General features: G+C 46.6%; 1 protein-coding gene across 1 annotated transcript in view; it reads left to right on the plus strand.

The window, feature by feature from the left end:
• The window catches only part of LOC149971499 (uncharacterized), a 65,938-nt gene extending 57,839 nt beyond the window's left edge, over nucleotides 1–8,099 (plus strand). Inside the window, exons 3-7 of the mRNA XM_090221659.1 lie at nucleotides 1–234; nucleotides 3,087–3,246; nucleotides 5,627–5,817; nucleotides 7,762–7,861; nucleotides 8,050–8,099. The exon at nucleotides 1–234 is cut by the window's left edge and continues 155 nt beyond it. Of these exons, the coding sequence (XP_090077785.1) occupies nucleotides 1–234; nucleotides 3,087–3,246; nucleotides 5,627–5,817; nucleotides 7,762–7,861; nucleotides 8,050–8,099 (735 nt within the window). The remainder of the gene's footprint in view (nucleotides 235–3,086; nucleotides 3,247–5,626; nucleotides 5,818–7,761; nucleotides 7,862–8,049) is intronic.
• Nucleotides 8,100–22,813: the final 14,714 nt, after the last annotated feature.

Below are 22,813 nucleotides of genomic sequence, written 5' to 3' on the forward strand. Positions count from 1 at the left end.
CAACATGGAGGATCTCCCCAGAGACAGAGCATGGAGCAGGGCTGTCTGGCTGCTCTAACTCCCCCTGGTCCGGTAGACTACACTGGGCAGACTGCCGGGTCTGGTCTCTACTCTCCCTCTGGTCAGGTAAACTACACTGGGCAGACTGCCGGGTCTGGTCGCTACTCTCCCTCTGGTCCGGTAGACTACACTGGGCAGACCGCCGGGTCCGGTCTCTACTCTCCCTCTGGTCAGGTAGACTACACTGGGCAGACTGCCGGGTCCTGTCTCTACTCCGGTCTCTATTCTCCCTCTGGTCCAGTAGACTACACTGGGCAGACTGCCCGGTCTGGTCTCTACTCTCCCTCTGGTCCAGTAGACTACACTGGGCAGACTACACTGGGCAGACTGCCCGGTCTGGTCTCTACTCTCCCTCTGGTCCAGTAGACTACACTGGGCAGACTGCCCGGTCCGGTCTCTACTCCGGTCTCTACTCTCCCTCTGGTCCGGTAGACTACACTGGGCAGACTGCCTGGTCCTGTCTCTACTCCGGTCTCTACTCTCCCTCTGGTCCGGTAGACTACACTGGGCAGACTGCCCGGTCTGGTCTCTACTCTCCCTCTGGTCCGGTAGACTACACAGGGCAGACTGCCTGGTCCTGTCTCTACTCCGGTCTCTACTCTCCCTCTGGTCCGGTAGACTTCACTGGGCAGACTGCCCGGTCTGGTCTCTACTCTCCCTCTGGTCCAGTAGACTACACTGGGCAGACTACTCTGGGCAGACTGCCTGGTCCGGTCTCTACTCTCCCTCTGGTCCAGTAGACTACTCTGGGCAGACTCCCCGGTCTGGTCTCTACTCTCCCTCTGGTCCAGTAGACTACTCTGGGCAGACTGCCGGGTACTGTCTCTACTCCAGTCTTTCCACCTCCCCCAGGGTCAGACCTGCAGACAGGCACCAGACTGCCTGGTCCGGTCTCTACTCCAGTCTTTCCACCTCCCCCAGGGTCAGACCTGCAGACAGGCACCAGACTGCCTGGTCCGGTCTCTACTCCAGTCTTTCCACCTCCCCCAGGGTCAGACCTGCAGACAGGCACCAGACTGCCTGGTCCGGTCTCTACTCCAGTCTTTCCACCTCCCCCAGGGTCAGACCTGCAGACAGGCACCAGACTGCCTGGTCCGGTCTCTACTCCAGTCTTTCCACCTCCCCCAGGGTCAGACCTGCAGACAGGCACCAGACTGCCTGGTCCGGTCTCTACTCCAGTCTTTCCACCTCCCCCAGGGTCAGACCTGCAGACAGGCACCAGACTGCCGGGTCCGGTCTCTACTCCAGTCTTTCCACCTCCCCCAGGGTCAGACCTGCAGACAGGCACCAGACTGCCGGGTCTGGTCTCTACTCCAGTCTTTCCACCTCCCCCAGGGTCAGACCTGCAGACAGGCACCAGATTCAACTCATCAACGCTACATGTATATTCTAGATTCTAGTTTGATTTGGTTTGATCCGCTTCAGTCCGGAGACGACAGGACTAAGTTAGTCAACACATGTTCCAAACCCGAACAATTTATAGCGAATACAAAACACGCGCCAACTTTATCCAGAACGCTCTTGAAAAAAAAAAAAAAAAAAAAAAACAGAGATTTCAAATCTCGAATGAGCACTTCCTGGTTAAATAAAAGGTTAAATAAATAAAACAACAAAAACGACTGATATTTATTTATTTATATATTAACACAGACATCATAAGCAGCCTACAGTGTGAATACAGAAGTGTGGTCAGAAACGTTGTGGGATCACAGATCAATGTTGTGGTGTATACAGCGGTCGACAGCTGTCTGCATCAATACCACTAGAATGGCAACGGTCCCAATCATTCCATGATACAGCCAGACATTCCACGGCACCTTTGATGTTGCATGAGGTTTTAACACACACACCTTAATGCTAATGGCAGGAGGCTGTGGTCTGTGGCCCGACTACGTGTGTTTCACAGTATTTATCACATCCCAAGCCAACCTCCTCTGGGGAGTAATCTCCCACAAACGCTATGAAGTCTTACTGCCTTGGGGGGGGGGGGGGGGGGGGGGGAATGGGGACATTCATTTGAGAAGCTAATTTCATTGAGGGATTTGCGGGGGGGTAGGGGGTTACTGTGTGATTGGCAGGGAAATTGGACTTGGCGGTACTGAGAAAGTGGTTCTGTTACTTAAAGGGTTCTGGAAGGAGGGTTGGGTTAGCAGCATTAGGCGTGAGTCCAAATTGGCACCCTATTCCCTATATAGTGTGCACTACTTTTGATCAGGGTCCTATGGGGTTAATTAATACACTATAAATGGAATTAGGGTGCCATTTGGGAGGAGCATCAGTAATGTGAGAGGAGTGGGAACACCGTCTAATCTCAATGCACTGCCTCTCACAACACAGCAGAGAGCACACGCAGACATTTTGGGGCTAATCTCAATGCACTGCCTCTCACAACACAGCAGAGAGCACACACAGACATTTTGGGGCTAATCTCAATGCACTGCCTCTCACAACACAGCAGAGAGCACACGCAGACATTTTGGGGCTAATCTCAATGCACTGCCTCTCACAACACAGCAGAGAGCACTCAGACATTTTGGGGCTAATCTCAATGCACTGCCTCTCACAACACAGCAGAGCACACTCAGACATTTTGGGGCTAATCTCAATGCACTGCCTCTCACAACACAGCAGAGAGCACACACAGACATTTTGGGGCTAATCTCAATGCACTGCCTCTCACAACACAGCAGAGCACACACAGACATTTTGGGGCTAATCTCAATGCACTGCCTCTCACAACACAGCAGAGAGCACACAGACATTTTGGGGCTAATCTCAATGCACTGCCTCTCACAACACAGCAGAGAGCACACAGACATTTTTGGGCCAAGTGCTCGGTCGAGGTCTAAGAGACTAAATATAATGTAGAAAGAGCACTTTTTTTAAGTGAGGTGAGATTACAGTGTTAGAAACATTTACCTGATCTTATTGTTATAGAAACAAGGATATCATGACACCATTTTATTTGACAAACTTCTGTTTTCACTCGAACGATAAGGCCTTTCTTTATCATTGTATTTTTCCAGAGCTCCAGACTAGGGCTTTGTGACTACCTCCCTGTGCCCAGGACTCCATCACCTCAGCCTGGGGTGGCAGAGCTCTCCTCCTCCCTGAGAGGACTCCTGAACCTGGTGGACCAGCACTGGGCTGGCACACGCTCCCTCCACCTCAACCCCAGCTTCCTGGGTACACAATCAGTCACTACGCTACATCCCAAATAGTACCCTGTTCCACATGTACTGCATTACTACTGACCACTGAGATGCATTTATGTATCGTCATCATCACTCACACAGAGGATTCAGACCTGGCATTCCAACCATTCTAGATATAACCATTCTAGATAGAACCATTCTAGATATATATACAGTGGGGAGAACAAGCCGATTTTGCAGGTTTTCCTACTTACAAAGCATGTAGAGGTCTGTAATTTTTATCATAGGTACACTTCAACTGTGAGAGACGGAAATCACAAAAATCCAGAAAATCACATTGTATGATTTTTTAAGTAATTCATTTGCATTTTATTGCATGACATAAGTATTTGATACATCAGAAAAGCAGAACTTAATATTTGGTACAGAAACCTTTGTTTGCAATTACAGAGATCATACGTTTCCTGTAGTTCTTGACCAGGTTTGCACACACTGCAGCAGGGATTTTGGCCCACTCCTCCATACAGACCTTCTCCAGATCCTTCAGGTTTCAGGGCTGTCGCTGGGCAATACGGACTTTCAGCTCGCTCCAAAGATGTCCTATTGGGTTCAGGTCTGGAGACTGGCTAGGCCACTCCAGGACCTTGAGATGCTTTTTACGGAGCCACTCCTTAGTTGCCCTGGCTGTGTGTTTCGGGTCGTTGTCATGCTGGAAGACCCAGCGACGACCCATCTTCAATGCTCTTACTGAGGGAAGGAGGTTGTTGGCCAAGATCTCGCGATACATGGCCCCATCCATCCTCCCCTCAATACGGTGTAGTCGTCCTGTCCCCTTTGCAGAAAAGCATCCCCAAAGAATGATGTTTCCACCTCCATGCTTCACGGTTGGGATGGTGTTTTTGGGGTTGTACTCATCCTTCTTCTTCCTCCAAACACGGCGAGTGGAGTTTAGACCAAAAAGCTCTATTTTTGTCTCATCAGACCACATGACCTTCTCCCATTCCTCCTCTGGATCATCCAGATGGTCATTGGCAAACTTCAGACGGGCCTGGAAAGGCGCTGGCTTGAGCAGGGGGACCTTGCGTGCGCTGCAGGATTTTAACCCATGACGGCGTAGTGTGTTACTAATGGTTTTCTTTGAGACTGTGGTCCCAGCTCTCTTCAGGTCATTGACCAGGTCCTGCCGTGTAGTTCTGGGCTGATCCCTCACCTTCCTCATGATCATTGATGCCCCACAAGGTGAGATCTTGCATGGAGCCCCAGACCGAGGGTGACTGACCATCATCTTGAACTTCTTCCATTTTCTAATAATTGCGCCAACAGTTGTTGCTTTCTCACCAAGCTGCTTGCCTATTGTCCTGTAGCCCATCCCAGCCTTGTGCAGGTCTACAATTGTATCCCTGATGTCCTTACACAGCTCTCTGGTCTTGGCCATTGTAGAGAGGTTGGAGTCTGTTCGATTGAGTGTGTGGACAGGTGTCTTTTATTCAGGTAACGAGTTCAAACAGGTGCAGTTAATACAGGTAATGAGTGGAGAACAGGAGGGCTTCTTAAAGAAAAACTAACAGGTCTGTGAGAGACAGAATTCTTACTGGTTGGTAGGTGATCAAATACTTATGTCATGCAATAAAATGCTAATTAATTACTTAAAATCATACAATGTGATTTTCAGGATTTTTGTTTTGTATTTCGTCTCTCACAGTTGAAGTGTACCTATGATAAAAATTACAGACCTCTACATGCTTTGTAAGTAGGAAAACCTGCAAAACCGGCAGTGTATCAAATACTTGTTCTCCCCACTGTATATATATTCTTCCTTTGGCCGCCTCCCCTTCCAGTTCTCTGCTGCCAATGACTGGAACGAACTACAAAAATCTCTGAAACTGGAAACACTTATCTCCCTCACTAGCTTTAAGCACCAGCTGTCAGAGCAGCTCACAGATTACTGCACCTGAACATAGCCCACCTATAATTTAGCCCAAAAAACTACCTCTTTCCCTACTGTATTTATTTATTTTGCTCCTCTTCACCCCATTATTTATATTTCTACTTTGCACATTCTTCCACTGCAAATCTACCATTCCAGTGTTTTACTTGCTATATTGTATTTACTTTGCCACCATGGCCTTTTTTTGCCTTTACCTCCCTTATCTCACCTCATTTTCTCACATTGTAAAAATACTTATTATTCTACTGTATTATTGACTGTATGTTTGTCCTCAACTAGCCTACCTGGTTAAATAAAGGTGAAATAAAAAAATATATATAACCATTCTAGATGTAACTATTCTAACAAATTTTCCTCAGACTAATAAATTAGCTAGTCCTTTGCTTGGCATTGTAACGATAACAAGACACTTCCTAGATACCGTTCTCAGACCGTGTACCTTCCTGTCTTCTGTCTCCTCCAGGCCAGGCCTACGACCTGCTCTCTGCACTGGGATCACCTCCTGCTACTTCCTGTCTGACAGAGACAGAAGAAAAGAGAGAAGGACAGAACAGAGGAGGACAAGAACAGAGTGAGAGTCATGTTGATGTGACTCCACAGTGCAGTGAGGTAGCTCTCCTGAAGAGGAAGCTGTCCTTCACACAACATCAGCTGGTTAGTACCTCAACAGCAGCTGGTTAGTACCTCATCAGCAGCTAGTTAGTACCTCAACAGCAGCTGGTTAGTACCTCAACAGCTGGTTAGTACCTCAACAGCAGCTGGTTAGTACCACTACAGAAGCTGGTTAGTACCTCATCAGCAGCTAGTTAGTACCTCAACAGCAGCTGGTTAGTACCTCAACAGCTGGTTAGTACCTCAACAGCAGCTGGTTAGTACCTCAACAGCAGCTGGTTAGTACCTCATCAGCAGCTAGTTAGTACCTCAACAGCAGCTGGTTAGTGCCTCAACAGCTGGTTAGTACCTCAACAGCAGCTAGTTAGTACCTCAACAGCTGGTTAGTACCTCAACAGCAGCTGGTTAGTACCTCAACAGCTGGTTAATACCTCAACAGCAGCTGGTTAGTACCTCAACAGCTGGTTAATACCTCAACAGCAGCTGGTTAGTACCTCAACAGCAGCTGGTTAGTACCTCAACAGCAGCTGGCTAGTATCTCAACAGCAGCTGGTTAGTACCTCAACAGCAGCTGGTTAGTACCCCAAGAACAGCTGGTTAGTACCTCAAAAACAGCTGGTTAGTACCACTACAGCAGCTGGTTAGTACCTCAACAGCAGCTGGTTAGTACCTCATCAGCAGCTAGTTAGTACCTCAACAGCAGCTGGTTAGTGCCTCAACAGCTGGTTAGTACCTCAACAGCAGCTAGTTAGTACCTCAACAGCTGGTTAGTACCTCAACAGCAGCTGGTTAGTACCTCAACAGCTGGTTAATACCTCAACAGCAGCTGGTTAGTACCTCAACAGCTGGTTAATACCTCAACAGCAGCTGGTTAGTACCTCAACAGCAGCTGGTTAGTACCTCAACAGCAGCTGGTTAGTACCTCAACAGCAGCTGGTTAGTACCTCAACAGCAGCTGGTTAGTACCTCAACAGCAGCTAGTTAGTACCGCAACAGCAGCTGGTTACTACCTCAACAGCAGCTGGTTAGTACCACAACAGCAGCTGGTTAGTACCACAACAGCAGCTGGTTAGTACCACAACAGCAGCTGGTTAGTACCTCAACAGCAGCTGGTTAGTACCACAACAGCAGCTGGTTAGTACCACAACAGCAGCTGGTTAGTACCTCAACAGCAGCTGGTTAGTACCTCATCAGCAGCTAGTTAGTACCTCAACAGCAGCTGGTTAGTACCTCAACAGCAGCTGGTTAGTACCTCAACAACACTAGGGTCTGCATTCCAAATGGCACACTATTCCCTACTGAATATAGTGCACTACTTTGGACCAATATAGTGCATGACTTTGGACCAATATAGTGCACTACTTTGGACCAATATAGTGCATGACTTTGGACCAATATAGTGCACTACTTTGGACCAATATAGTGCATGACTTTGGACCAATATAGTGCACTACTTTGGACCAATATAGTGCATGACTTTGGACCAATATAGTGCATGACTTTGAACCAATATAGTGCATGACTTTGGACCAATATAGTGCACTACTTTGGACCAATATAGTGCATGACTTTGGACCAATATAGTGCACTACTTTGGACCAATATAGTGCATGACTTTGGACCAATATAGTGCACTACTTTGGACCAATATAGTGCATGACTTTGGACCAATATAGTGCACTACTTTGGACCAATATAGTGCACTACTTTGGACCAATATAGTGCACTACTTTGAACCAATATAGTGCACTACTTTGGACCATGGCCCATAGGACAAAAAATACAATAATTTGGCACCAGAATCTGAATTTGTTTAGGTTAAATCCCGACCTAAATGATCTTTTCTCAGGGGCAAACCCTAACTTCCACTTAAGTCAACATTTCCACTTAATCTCCCATTGACATCCAACGCATGAATACGTGAAAATTCATCTGTATTGGAATTAAGGATTCGCCTCTCGGTGTCTCTATTTGTCTGTGTTGCAGGAATCCCTGAAGAAAAGGCTTGTCGAGACGCTGACAGAAAACTACAACTTGAGACTAACCAGCCTGAAGCTGGACTCCTCTACCACTGCAGAGACCGACTGTGAGTTGCCTTGTCTATGGCACAGTGTCTCCATGTCTGTGTCTTTTGGATGGTGTGGACAAATCTCTCTCTCTCTCTCTCTTCTTTGCTTTCACTCACTCTCTCTGTGTGTGTGTGTGTGTGTGTGTGTGTGTGTGTGTGTGTGTGTGTGTGTGTGTGTGTGTGTGTGTGTGTGTGTGTGCTTGTAGGTGGCAGGCATTGGGACAGGTGTCTACAGAAACAGGTGCTAGCTCTGTGACGTCACCGGTCCACGTATTAAACGGCTCCTTGAGGCCAGCGGTCAAAACGGAGACAAAATCTACTTTCTTCGCAATAGCCAGGCCTATATTTTGAAACAGTAGTGCATTTAAATATATATATATTATTTTTTTTTAACAATTTGCTAAAATAGGCTACTATAAAAGTTTGATTAAGAAGAAGGTAGCTGATGAATAATGAATTGGGGGTGATTTTTTGATAGCTAGCCAGATGTTAGCAACGGGCAAAGTGAAGTGGAGACGGTAGTTGCTGCGAGGTGTATAACTAATTAACTTTCTGTTTCTTTACCTGGCTTTTGCGTAAAGTTAATTTTTTTAAAAAAAGTATAAACAGTATTATCTACACACTGGGAAACTAGCTACATCATGTGTATCAGAATTCAATATTTTATATGAGCTTACTGCAGGTCTACGTCTAACGTCACTGCTACAGGGAAACCCTTTTGCCCCGCCTAGTGTTGTGATTGGTCAGTTGGGGACTGGTGACTGGCTTAGTGTTGTGATTGGTCAGTTGGGGACTGGTGACTGGCCTAGTGTTGTGATTGGTCAGTTGGGGACTGATGACTGGCTTAGTGTTGTGATTGGTCAGTTGGGGACTGGTGACTGGCCTAGTGTTGTGATTGGTCAGTTATTAGAAGAGTCTCGGACTGTGTGGTGTACTCAGGGCCTGGTGTGAGAGCAACACGCCTGCTGCCGGTAACCAGTCTTCCTCTTCAGCCGAGTCCTTACTCTTTTACAACCAAGATCAAGATGGCTTCACGGGGATCGGTTACCAACCGGTACGTTCCTGCTGGCCTTTTGTCTTGGCCTTGTCAAACACACACAACCCAAAGGGGGGGGGGTGTTCCATATGAATTGAATAATGGCTGGCACAGCCAGCAGTGTCTCAGAGGAAGGAGGGCTGATCTAGGATCAGATCCATCTTGTCCATGTGATCTGATTTTTAGGATGATCTAATAGACCAAACTGATCCTATATCAGCCCTCCTTTACTCTGAGAAGGTGTATGACTACAGGCCCTGATCCAGTTTGGACAGGTGTCAAAGTCAACCTCTTACACAGTTACACGCTCGAGTTGTTGTTGTCGTACCTTGATCACTAGGAACTCATCCAAGGAATTTAATTTCAGCTCCACCCTGCAGGTAGAGGTGGGGAAGGATCATATTAGATGTCCCAGGGTGCTTAGTGGTAGAGGAAGGATCACATTAGATGTCCCAGGGTGCTTAGTGGTAGAGGAAAGATCATATTAGATGTCCCATGGTGCTTAGTGGTAGAGGATGGATCATATTAGATGTCCCAGGGTGCTTAGAGGAAGGATCACATTAGATGTCCCAGGGTGCTTAGTGGTAGAGGAAAGATCATATTAGATGTCCCAGGGTGCTTAGTGGTAGAGGAAAGATCATATTAGATGTCCCATGGTGCTTAGTGGTAGAGGAAAGATCATATTAGATGTCCCAGGGTGCTTAGTGGTAGAGGAAGGATCATATTAGATGTCCCAGGGTGCTTAGTGGTAGAGGATGGATCATATTAGATGTCCCATGGTGCTTAGTTGTAGAGGAAGGATCACATTAGATGTCCCAGGGTGCTTAGTGGTAGAGGAAAGATCATATTAGATGTCCCAGGGTGCTTAGTGGTAGAGGAAGGATCATATTAGATGACTGGTCAGACCAGTCACCTCTCAGTCCCCTCTGACAGACTGTCTCAGGACAATACCACGTCAGATACCACCAGCAAGCTCTCATCCTCCCCTTTGGTACCAAACAGAACATTGGACACAATGGATATCAGAAAGCTATCCTCTTCTCTCTGCAGTGTAACGCACCAGCCTGACCATGCTAGTAAATTATCCCCAACAGGGCTGAGTAGTCCTGGACAGAAACCAGTAGGTTCCAGACGCTTCTCGTCTCCTGGTCGATATCAGGGTGGTTTGGTAGAGAGGGCAACGCCAGACGGTCTAGATGAGATCTCAGCCTCTCTCCAGAGCATGATGGCAGAGACTGTGTTTCAGAGTGGGCCCAACACACAGCCCTGGGGAACGCCATCTGGGGAAGGGACCCTCTGCCCCTCCACAGGTTCCAGGGGCTCCACGCCTGACCCCATCCCTCCTGACCCACACCCCAATCCAGCCTCTGCCAGGCTGTCTACCCTCACAGCCCTCCTGGCCAGACAGGGACTCCCTGGGGGTGCACAGGGGACAAGGTACCCCACACAGAGGGCCGATGTGGAGGGAGAGAGTCAGGGACGGAGCACAGTCAAGCCTAACAGCAGTACTCAGAGAGGTGAGACAGTCAAGCCTAACAGCAGTACTCAGAGAGGTGAGAGATGCATGTTTCAAAATATGTGCAAACGTAGTACACATTCTAGAAGTTCCCTCCGTGCTTCGTTTCGCATACATCTAATTTGAGTGCTCTGAGCATGGTTACACAGAGTTTCTAAACCCAGAGGCACAACATCACGAGACTTCCGGGAATGCTTGAGTAGCAAAACAGACCGGGGTTTATAGAAGACCAAACAGACCAGACCGATGTTTGGGTTTATAGAAGACCAAACAGACCAGACCGGGGTTTGGGTTTATAGAAGACCAAACAGACCAGACCGGGGTTTGGGTTTATAGAAGACTAAACAGACCAGACCGGGGTTTATAGAAGACCAAACAGACCAGACCGGGGTTTATAGAAGACTAAACAGACCAGACTGGGGTTTATAGAAGACTAAACAGACCAGACCGGGATTTATAGAAGACTAAACAGACCAGACCGGGATTTATAGAAGACTAAACAGACCAGACCGGGGTTTATAGAAGACCATGCAGACCAGACTGGGATTTATAGAAGACTAAACAGACCAGACCGGGGTTTATAGAAGACCATGCAGACCAGACCGGGATTTATAGAAGACTAAACAGACCAGACCGGGGTTTATAGAAGACTAAACAGACCAGACCGGGGTTTATAGAAGACTAAACAGACCAGACCGGGGTTTATAGAAGACTAAACAGACCAGACCGGGGTTTATAGAAGACCAAACAGTCCAGACCGGGGGTTTATAGAAGACCAAACAGGCCAGACCGGGGTTTATAGAAGACCAAACAGGCTAGACCGGGGTTTATAGAAGACCCAACAGACCAGACCGGGGTTTGGGTTAATAGAAGACCAAACAGGCTAGACCGGGGTTTATAGAAGACCAAACAGGCCAGACCGGGGTTTATAGAAGACCCAACAGACCAGACCGGGGTTTGGGTTTATAGAAGACCAACCAGACCAGACCGGGGTTTATAGAAGACCAAACAGACCAGACCGGGGTTTATAGAAGACCCAACAGACCAGACCGGGGTTTGGGTTACTAGAAGACCAAACAGGCCAGACCGGGGTTTGGGTTTATAGAAGACCAAACAGACCAGACCGGGGTTTATAGAAGACCAAACAGACCAGACCGGGGTTTATAGAAGACCAAACAGACCAGACCGGGGTTTATAGAAGACCAAACAGACCAGACCGGGGTTTATAGAAGACCAAACAGACCAGACCGGGGTTTATAGAAGACCAAACAGACTAGACCGGGGTTTATAGAAGACTAAACAGACCAGACCGGGGTTTATAGAAGACCAAACAGACCAGACCGGGGTTTATAAAAGACCAAACAGACCAGACCGGGGTTTGGGTTTATAGAAGACCAAATAGACCAGACCGGGGTTTATAGAAGACCCAACAGACCAGACCGGGGTTTGGGTTTATAGAAGACCAACCAGACCAGACCGGGGTTTATAGAAGACTCAACAGACCAGACCGGGGTTTGGGTTTATAGAAGACCAAACAGACCAGACCGGGGTTTATAGAAGACCAAACAGACCAGACCGGGGTTTATAGAAGACCAAACAGACCAGACCGGGGTTTGGGGTTTAGAGAAGACCAAGCAGACCAGACCGGGGTTTGGGGTTTAGAGAAGACCAAGCAGACCAGACCGGGGTTTGGGGTTTAGAGAAGACCAAGCAGACCAGACCGGGGTTTGGGGTTTAGAGAAGACCAAGCAGACCAGACCGGGGTTTGGGGTATATAGAAGACCAAGCAGACCAGACCGGGGTTTGGGGTTTAGAGAAGACCAAGCAGACCAGACCGGGGTTTGGGCTTTATAGAAGACCAAACAGACCAGACCGGGGTTTGGGGTTTATAGAAGACCCAACAGACCAGACCGGGGTTTGGGGTTTATAGAAGACCAACCAGACCAGACCGGGGTTTGGGGTTTAGAGAAGACCAACCAGACCAGGCCGGGGTTTATAGAAGACCAAGCAGACCAGACCGGGGTTTGGGGTTTAGAGAGGACCAGACCGGGGTTTGGGGTTTAGAGAAGACCATGTCGGTGATGAAACATAATTTTTTAGTTGTTAATTTTCTCCAAATGTAAAGGTACCACCCAGAGTCAAGACAATGTCTTCAGTAATTCAACATGTTGATACTCCAACCTGGTGAAAGTGATAAACTGACACGTTTTCATTTTCTTCCAAAACAACTCCATTCTCAAAGAGGGGCCTTTTTAATTTGACATCCGGGCACATGCTCAGTTCGTTACCAGACGACCATTAGACCCCATGACGTGTTTCTGTTTCTGTTAGGCAGTAATATTAGATCAATGGCTTCAAGAGGCTTTGTAGAGAATGTCTGTCAGAGTGAGACTGGGTCAGAATACTGTTGAAACGGTTTCCTTTACCCTGAAAGATACTTCTGATCTCACGATGCACCGGGTCTCTGGGGTCTGTGTCTCAGGTGTAGATGGCATGCCTTGGAGCAGACCTGGCCTGAGGGCTGTGTTCAGTATGTCTCATAACAGAGAGAGGATATCTCTTAGAGGTGATCCTCTCTCTCTCTGTCTCTCTCTGTCTCTCTGAGTAGAAGACTTCCATTGGAGCAGACCTGGCCTGAGGGCTGTGTTCAGTATGTCTCATAACAGGGGAGAGGATATCTCTTAGAGGCTTGATTCTCTCTCTCTGTCTCTCTCTGTCTCTCTCTCTTCCTCTGTCTCTCTCTCTCTCTCTCTCAGTAGAAGACTTCCATTGGAGCAGACCTGCCCTGGGGGACTGCTTGTTCCCGGTGCGGGGCTGTGTCCTCAGGGTTGACCACCCTCCGGTCCTGGGCAGAGGGGAGCCTGGAGGATACTTCACCCAGAGCCTAATCTACACAGCCAGTCCTCCACACACAGGTCAGCTCTTCTTCTACACAGCCAGTCCTCCACACACAGGTCAATTCTTCTTCTACACAGCCAGTCCTCCACACACAGGTCAGCTCTTCTTCTACACAGCCAGTCCTCCACACACAGGTCAGCTCTTCTTCTACACAGCCAGTCCTCCACACACAGGTCAGCTCTTCTTCTACACAGCCAGTCCTCCACACACAGGTCAGCTCTTCTTCTACACAGCCAGTCCTCCACACACAGGTCAGCTCTTCATCTACAAAGCCAGTCCTCCACACACAGGTCAGCTCTTCATCTACACAGCCAGTCCTCCACACACAGGTCAGCTCTTCTTCTACACAGCCAGTCCTCCACACACAGGTCAGCTCTTCTTCTACACAGCCAGTCCTCCACACACAGGTCAGCTCTTCTTCTACACAGCCAGTCCTCCACACACAGGTCAGCTCTTCTTCTACACAGCCAGTCCTCCACACACAGGTCAGCTCTTCTTCTACACAGCCAGTCCTCCACACACAGGTCAGCTCTTCTTCTACACAGCCAGTCCTCCACACACAGGTCAATTCTTCTTCTACACAGCCAGTCCTCCACACACAGGTCAGCACTTCTTCTACACAGCCTGTCCTCCACACACAGGTCAGCTCTTCTTCTACACAGCCAGTCCTCCACACACAGGTCAGCTCTTCATCTACACAGCCAGTCCTCCACACACAGGTCAGCTCTTCATCTACACAGCCAGTCCTCCACACACAGGTCAGCTCTTCTTCTACACAGCCAGTCCTCCACACACAGGTCAGCTCTTCTTCTACACAGCCAGTCCTCCACACACAGGTACAGGTCAGCTCTTCTTCTACACAGCCAGTCCTCCACACACAGGTCAGCTCTTCTTCTACACAGCCAGTCCTCCACACACAGGTCAGCTCTTCTTCTACACAGCCAGTCCTCCACACACAGGTCAGCTCTTCATCTACAAAGCCAGTCCTCCACACACAGGTCAGCTCTTCATCTACACAGCCAGTCCTCCACACACAGGTCAGCTCTTCTTCTACACAGCCAGTCCTCCACACACAGGTCAGCTCTTCTTCTACACAGCCAGTCCTCCACACACAGGTCAGCTCTTCTTCTACACAGCCAGTCCTCCACACACAGGTCAGCTCTTCTTCTACACAGCCAGTCCTCCACACACAGGTCAGCTCTTCTTCTACAAAGCCAGTCCTCCACACACAGGTCAGCTCTTCTTCTACACAGCCAGTCCTCCACACACAGGTCAATTCTTCTTCTACACAGCCAGTCCTCCACACACAGGTCAGCTCTTCTTCTACACAGCCAGTCCTCCACACACAGGTCAGCTCTTCTTCTACACAGCCAGTCCTCCACACACAGGTCAGCTCTTCATCTACACAGCCAGTCCTCCACACACAGGTCAGCTCTTCATCTACACAGCCAGTCCTCCACACACAGGTCAGCTCTTCTTCTACACAGCCAGTCCTCCACACACAGGTCAGCACTTCTTCTACACAGCCAGTCCTCCACACACAGGTACAGGTCAGCTCTTCTTCTACACAGCCAGTCCTCCACACACAGGTCAGCTCTTCTTCTACACAGCCAGTCCTCCACACACAGGCACAGGTCAATTCTTCTTCTACACAGCCAGTCCTCCACACACAGGTCAGCTCTTCTTCTACACAGCCAGTCCTCCACACACAGGTCAGCTCTTCTTCTACACAGCCAGTCCTCCACACACAGGTCAGCTCTTCTTCTACACAGCCAGTCCTCCACACACAGGTCAGCTCTTCTTCTACACAGCCAGTCCTCCACACACAGGTCAGCTCTTCTTCTACACAGCCAGTCCTCCACACACATGCACAGATCAGCTCTTCTACTTCTTCTTCTTCTTCTCTTTGTCAATGTATTGGAATCTATTTTGCATACCTTTAGTGTAAATAGTGAACATACATTTTTAAAAGGTAAATTAAAAAAAGCTTGATATCAATATATTTGAATGTATTTAGCCTACACTCTGTATAGTCAGTGGACATGTATTTAGCCTACACTCTGTATAGTCAGTGGTATTTAGCCTACACTCTGTATAGTCAGTGGACATGCATTTAGCCTACACTCTGTATAGTCAGTGGTATTTAGCCTACACTCTGTGTAGTATTTAGCCTACACTCTGTATAGTCAGTGGGCATGTATTTAGCCTACACTCTGTATAGTCAGTGGCCATGTATTTAGCCTACACGCTGTGTAGTATTTAGCCTACACTCTGTATAGTATTTAGCCTACACTCTGTATAGTATTTAGCCTACACTCTGTATAGTCACATGTATTTAGCCTACACTCTGTGTAGTATTTAGCCTACACTCTGTATAGTCAGTGGTATTTAGCCTACACTCTGTATAGTCAGTGGACATGCATTTAGCCTACACTCTGTATAGTCAGTGGTATTTAGACTACACTCTGTATAGTATTTAGCCTACACTCTGTATAGTCAGTGGGCATGTATTTAGCCTACACTCTGTATAGTCAGTGGCCATGTATTTAGCCTACACTCTGTGTAGTATTTAGCCTACACTCTGTATAGTATTTAGCCTACACTCTGTATAGTATTTAGCCTACACTCTGTATAGTATTTAGCCTACACTCTGTATAGTCACATGTATTTAGCCTACACTCTGTGTAGTATTTAGCCTACACTCTGTATAGTCAGTGGTATTTAGCCTACACTCTGTATAGTATTTAGCCTACACTCTGTATAGTCACATGTATTTAGCCTACACTCTGTGTAGTATTTAGCCTACACTCTGTATAGTATTTAGCCTACACTCTGTATAGTATTTAGCCTACACTCTGTATAGTATATAGCCTACACTCTGTATAGTCAGTGGTATTTAGCCTACACTCTGTATAGTCAGTGGTATTTAGCCTACACTCTGTATAGTCAGTGGACATGCATTTAGCCTACACTCTGTATAGTCAGTGGTATTTAGCCTACACTCTGTGTAGTATTTAGCCTACACTCTGTATAGTATTTAGCCTACACTCTGTATAGTATTTAGCCTACACTCTGTATAGTATTTAGCCTACACTCTGTATAGTATTTAGCCTACACTCTGTATAGTCAGTGGGCATGTATTTAGCCTACACTCTGTGTAGTATTTAGCCTACACTCTGTATAGTATTTAGCCTACACTCTGTATAGTCACATGTATTTAGCCTACACTCTGTGTAGTATTTAGCCTACACTCTGTATAGTCAGTGGTATTTAGCCTACACTCTGTATAGTATTTAGCCTACACTCTGTATAGTCACATGTATTTAGCCTACACTCTCTGTAGTATTTAGCCTACACTCTGTATAGTATTTAGCCTACACTCTGTATAGTATTTAGCCTACACTCTGTATAGTCAGTGGTATTTAGCCTACACTCTGTATAGTATTTAGCCTACACTCTGTATAGTATTTAGCCTACATTCTGTATAGTCAGTGGACATGTTTTTAGCCTACACTCTGTATAGTCAGTGGTATTTAGCCTACACTCTGTATAGTCAGTGGTATTTAGCCTACACTCTGTATAGTCAGTGGACATGCATTTAGCCTACACTCTGTATAGTCAGTGGTATTTAGCCTACACTCTGTGTAGTATTTAGCCTACACTCTGTATAGTATTTAGCCTACACTCTGTATAGTATTTAGCCTACACTCTGTATAGTATTTAGCCTACACTCTGTATAGTCAGTGGTATTTAGCCTACACTCTGTATAGTATTTAGCCTACACTCTGTATAGTATTTAGCCTACACTCTGTATAGTCAGGGGGCATGTATTTAGCCTACACTCTGTGTAGTATTTAGCCTACACTCTGTATAGTATTTAGCCTACACTCTGTATAGTATTTAGCCTACACTCTGTTTACTAGTCTTGGTGTGATATGTAGCGTGGTATGGAAGGTGTTTACTAGTCTTGGTCGTGGTATGTAGCGTGGTATGGAAGGTGTTTACTGGTCGTGGTATGTAGTGTGGTATGGAAGGTGTTTACTGGTCGTGGTATGTAGCGTGGTATGGAAGGTGTTTACTGGTCGTGGTATGTAGTGTGGTATGGAAGGTGTTTACTGGTCGTGGTATGTAGCGTGGTATGGAAGGTGTTTACTAGTCTTGGTCGTGGTATGTAGCGTGTTTACTGGTCGTGGTATGTAGTGTGGTATGGAAGGTGTTTACTAGTCGTGGTATGTAGCGTGGTATAGAAGGTGTTTACTAGTCTTGGTCGTGGTATGTAGCGTGATATGGAAGGTGTTTACTAGTCTTGGTTGTGGTATGTAGCGTGGTATGGAAGGTGTTTACTAGTCTTGGTCGTGGTATGTAGCGTGGTATGGAAGGTGTTTACTAGTCGTGGTATGTAGTGTGGTATGGAAGGTGTTTACTAGTCTTGGTCGTGGTATGTAGCATGGTATGGAAGGTGTTTACTAGTTGTGGTATGTAGTGTGGTATGGAAGGTGTTTACTAGTCTTGGTCGTGGTATGTAGCGTGGTATGGAAGGTGTTTACTAGTGGTGGTATGTAGTGTGGTATGTAGCGTGGTATGGAAGGTGTTTACTAGTCGTGGTATGTAGTGTGGTATGGAAGGTGTTTACTATTCTTGGTCGTGGTATGTAGCGTGGTATGGAAGGTGTTTACTAGTCTTGGTCGTGGTATGTAGTGTGGTATGGAGCGTGGTATGGAAGGTGTTTACTAGTCTTGGTCATGGTATGTAGCGTGGTATGGAAGGTGTTTACTAGTCGTGGTATGTAGTGTGGTATGTAGCGTGGTATGGAAGGTGTTTACTAGTCTTGGTCGTGGTATGTAGTGTGGTATGGAGGGTGGTATGGAAGGTGTTTACTAGTCTTGGTCGTGGTATGTAGCGTGGTATGGAAGGTGTTTACTAGTCGTGGTATGTAGTGTGGTATGTAGCGTGGTATGGAAGGTGTTTATTAGTCGTGGTATATAGTGTGGTATGGAAGGTGTTTACTAGTCTTGGTCGTGGTATGTAGTGTGGTATGGAAGGTGTTTACTAGTCTTGGTGTGATATGTAGCGTGGTATGGAAGGTGTTTACTAGTCTTGGTCGTGGTATGTAGTGTGGTATGGAAGGTGTTTACTAGTCGTGGTATGTAGTGTGGTATGGAAGGTGTTTACTAGTCTTGGTCGTGGTATGTAGTGTGGTATGGAAGGTGTTTACTAGTCTTGGTGTGATATGTAGCGTGGTATGGAAGGTGTTTACTAGTCTTGGTCGTGGTATGTAGTGTGGTATGGAAGGTGTTTACTGGTCGTGGTATGTAGTGTGGTATGGAAGGTGTTTACTAGTCGTGGTATGTAGTGTGGTATGTAGTGTTGTATGGAAGGTGTTTACTAGTCGTGGTATGTAGTGTGGTATGGAAGGTGTTTACTAGTCGTGGTATGTAGCGTGGTATGGAAGGTGTTTACTATTCTTGGTCGTGGTATGTAGCGTGGTATGGAAGGTGTTTACTAGTCGTGGTCGTGGTATGTAGTGTGGTATGGAAGGTGTTTACTAGTCTTGGTCGTGGTATGTAGCGTGGTATGGAAGGTGTTTACTAGTCTTGGTCGTGGTATGTAGTGTGGTATGGAAGGTGTTTACTAGTCGTGGTATGTAGCGTGGTATGGAATGTGTTTACTAGTCGTGGTATGTAGCGTGGTATGGAAGGTGTTTACTATTCTTGGTCGTGGTATGTAGCGTGGTATCGAAGGTGTTTACTAGTCTTGGTCGTGGTATGTAGTGTGTGGTATGTAGTGTGGTATGGAAGGTGTTTACTAGTCTTGGTCATGGTATGTAGCGTGGTATGGAAGGTGTTTACTAGTCGTGGTATGTAGCGTGGTATGGAAGGTGTTTACTATTCTTGGTCGTGGTATGTAGCGTGGTATGGAAGGTGTTTACTAGTCGTGGTCGTGGTATGTAGCGTGGTATGGAAGGTGTTTACTAGTCTTGGTCGTGGTATGTAACGTGGTATGTAGTGTGGTATGTAGTGTGGTATGGAAGGTGTTTACTAGTCTTGGTCGTGGTATGTAGCGTGGTATGGAAGGTGTTTACTAGTCTTGGTCGTGGTATGTAGTGTGGTATGGAAGGTGTTTACTAGTCGTGGTATGTAGCGTGGTATGGAATGTGTTTACTAGTCGTGGTATGTAGCGTGGTATGGAAGGTGTTTACTATTCTTGGTCGTGGTATGTAGCGTGGTATGGAAGGTGTTTACTAGTCTTGGTCGTGGTATGTAGTGTGTGGTATGTAGTGTGGTATGGAAGGTGTTTACTAGTCTTGGTCATGGTATGTAGCGTGGTATGGAAGGTGTTTACTAGTCGTGGTATGTAGCGTGGTATGGAAGGTGTTTACTATTCTTGGTCGTGGTATGTAGCGTGGTATGGAAGGTGTTTACTAGTCGTGGTCGTGGTATGTAGCGTGGTATGGAAGGTGTTTACTAGTCTTGGTCGTGGTATGTAACGTGGTATGTAGTGTGGTATGTAGTGTGGTATGGAAGGTGTTTACTAGTCTTGGTCGTGGTATGTAGCGTGGTATGGAAGGTGTTTACTAGTCTTGGTCGTGGTATGTAGTGTGGTATGGAAGGTGTTTACTAGTCGTGGTATGTAGCGTGGTATGGAATGTGTTTACTAGTCGTGGTATGTAGCGTGGTATGGAAGGTGTTTACTATTCTTGGTCGTGGTATGTAGCGTGGTATGGAAGGTGTTTACTAGTCTTGGTCGTGGTATGTAGTGTGTGGTATGTAGTGTGGTATGGAAGGTGTTTACTAGTCTTGGTCATGGTATGTAGCGTGGTATGGAAGGTGTTTACTAGTCGTGGTATGTAGCGTGGTATGGAAGGTGTTTACTAGTCGTGGTCGTGGTATGTAGCGTGGTATGGAAGGTGTTTACTAGTCTTGGTCTTGGTATGTAGCGTGGTATGGAAGGTGTTTACTAGTCGTGGTCGTGGTATGTAGTGTGTTTACTAGTCTTGGTGTGATATGTAGTGTGGTATGTAGCGTGGTATGGAAGGTGTTTACTAGTCTTGGTCGTGGTATGTAGTGTGTTTACTAGTCTTGGTGTGATATGTAGTGTGGTATGTAGCGTGGTATGGAAGGTGTTTACTAGTCTTCGTCGTGGTATGTAGCGTGGTATGGAAGGTGTTTACTAGTCTTGGTCGTGGTTTGTAGCGTGGTATGGATTGTGTTTACTAGTCATGGTATGTAGCGTGGTATGGAAGGTGTTTACTAGTCTTGGTCATGGTATGTAGCGTGGTATGTAAGGTGTTTACTAGTCTTGGTCGTGGTATGTAGTGTGGTATGGAAGGTGTTTACTAGTCTTGGTCGTGGTATGTAGTGTGTGGTATGTAGCGTGGTATGGAAGGTGTTTACTAGTCTTGGCGTGGTATGTAGTGTGGTATGGAAGGTGTTTACTAGTCGTGATATGTAGCGTGGTATGGAAGGTGTTTACTAGTCTTGGTCGTGGTATGTAGTGTGGTATGGAAGGTGTTTACTAGTCTTGGTATGTAGTGTGGTATGGAAGGTGTTTACTAGTCTTGGTCGTGGTATGTAGTGTGGTATGGAAGGTGTTTAATAGTCTTGGTATGTAGTGTGGTATGGAAGGTGTTTACTAGTCTTGGTCGTGCTATGTAGTGTGTGGTATGTAGCGTGGTATGGAAGGTGTTTACTAGTCTTGGCGTGGTATGTAGTGTGGTATGGAAGGTGTTTACTAGTCGTGGTATGTAGCGTGGTATGGAAGGTGTTTACTAGTCTTGGCGTGATATGTAGCGTGGTATGTAGCGTGGTATGGAAGGTGTTTACTAGTCTTGGCGTGATATGTAGCGTGGAATGTAGCGTGGTACGGAAGGTGTTTACTAGTCTTGGTGTGATATGTAGCGTGGTATGTAGCGTGGTATGGAAGGTGTTTACTAGTCTTGGTCGTGGTATATAGTGTGTTTACTAGTCTTGGTGTGATATGTAGCGTGGTATGTAGCGTGGTATGGCAGGTGTTTACTAGTCTTGGTCGTGGTATGTAGTGTGTTTACTAGTCTTGGTGTGATATGTAGCGTGGTATGTAGCGTGGTATGGCAGGTGTTTACTAGTCTTGGTCGTGGTATGTAATGTGTTTACTAGTCTTGGTGTGGTATGGAATGTGTTTACTAGTCTTGGTCGTGGTATGTAGTGTGTTTACTAGTCTTGGTCGTGGTATGTAATGTGTTTACTAGACGTGGTGTGATATGTAGCGTGGTATGGCAGGTGTTTACTAGTCTTGGTTGTGGTATGGAATGTGTTTACTAGTCTTGGTCGTGGTATGTAATGTGTTTACTAGACGTGGTGTGATATGTAGCGTGGTATGGCAGGTGTTTACTAGTCTTGGTTGTGGTATGGAATGTGTTTACTAGTCTTGGTTGTGGTATGGAATGTGTTTACTAGTCTTGGTCGTGGTATGTAGTGTGGTATGTAATGTGTTTACTAGACGTGGTGTGGTATGTAGTGTGGTATGTAGCGTGTTATGGAAGGTGTTTACTAGTCTTGGTCGTGGTATGTAGCGTGGTATGGAAGGTGTTTACTAGTCTTGGTCATGGTATGTAGCGTGTGGTATGTAGCGTGGTATGGAATGTGTTTACTAGTCTTGGTCGTGGTATGTAGCGTGTGGTATGTAGCGTGGTATGGAATGTGTTTACTAGTCTTGGTCGTGGTATGTAGCTTGGTATGTAATGTGTTTACTAGACATGGTGTGGTATGTAGTGTGGTATGTGGAGTGTTATGGAAGGTGTTTACTAGTCTTGGTCATGGTATGTAGCGTGTGGTATGTAACGTGGTATGGAATGTGTTTACTAGTCTTGGTCGTGGTATGTAGCGTGTGGTATGTAGCGTGGTATGGAATGTGTTTACTAGTCTTGGTCGTGGTATGTAGCGTGGTATGGAATATGTTTACTAGTCTTGGCGTGGTATGTAGTGTGGTATGGAAGGTGTTTACTAGTCTTGGTCGTGGTATGTAGTGTGTGGTATGTAGCGTGGTATGGAAGGTGTTTACTAGTCTTGGTCGTGGTATGTAGTGTGTGGTATGTAGCGTGGTATGGAATGTGTTTACTAGTCTTGGTCGTGGTATGTAGTGTGGTATGGAATGTGTTTACTAGTCTTGGTCGTGGTATGTAGCGTGGTATGGAAGGTGTTTACTAGTCTTGGTCGTGGTATGTAGCGTGGTATGGAAGGTGTATACTAGTCGTGGTATGTAGCGTGGTATGGAAGGTGTTTACTAGTCTTGGTTGTGGTATGTAGTCAGGTATGGAAGGTGTTTACTAGTCTTGGTCGTGGTATGTAGTGTGGTATGGAAGGTGTTTACTAGTCTTGGTCGTGGTATGTAGCGTGGTATGGAAGGTGTTTACTAGTCTTGGCGTGGTATGTAGTGTGTGGTATGTAGTGTGGTATGGAAGGTGTTTACTAGTCTTGGTCGTGGTATGTAGCGTGGTATGGAAGGTGTTTACTAGTCGTGGTATGTAGCGTGGTATGGAAGG

Source organism: Oncorhynchus mykiss, chromosome 26 (genome assembly GCF_057628025.1).
Source record: "Oncorhynchus mykiss isolate SJ-2025 chromosome 26, ASM5762802v1, whole genome shotgun sequence".
Lineage (NCBI taxonomy): Eukaryota > Metazoa > Chordata > Actinopteri > Salmoniformes > Salmonidae > Oncorhynchus > Oncorhynchus mykiss.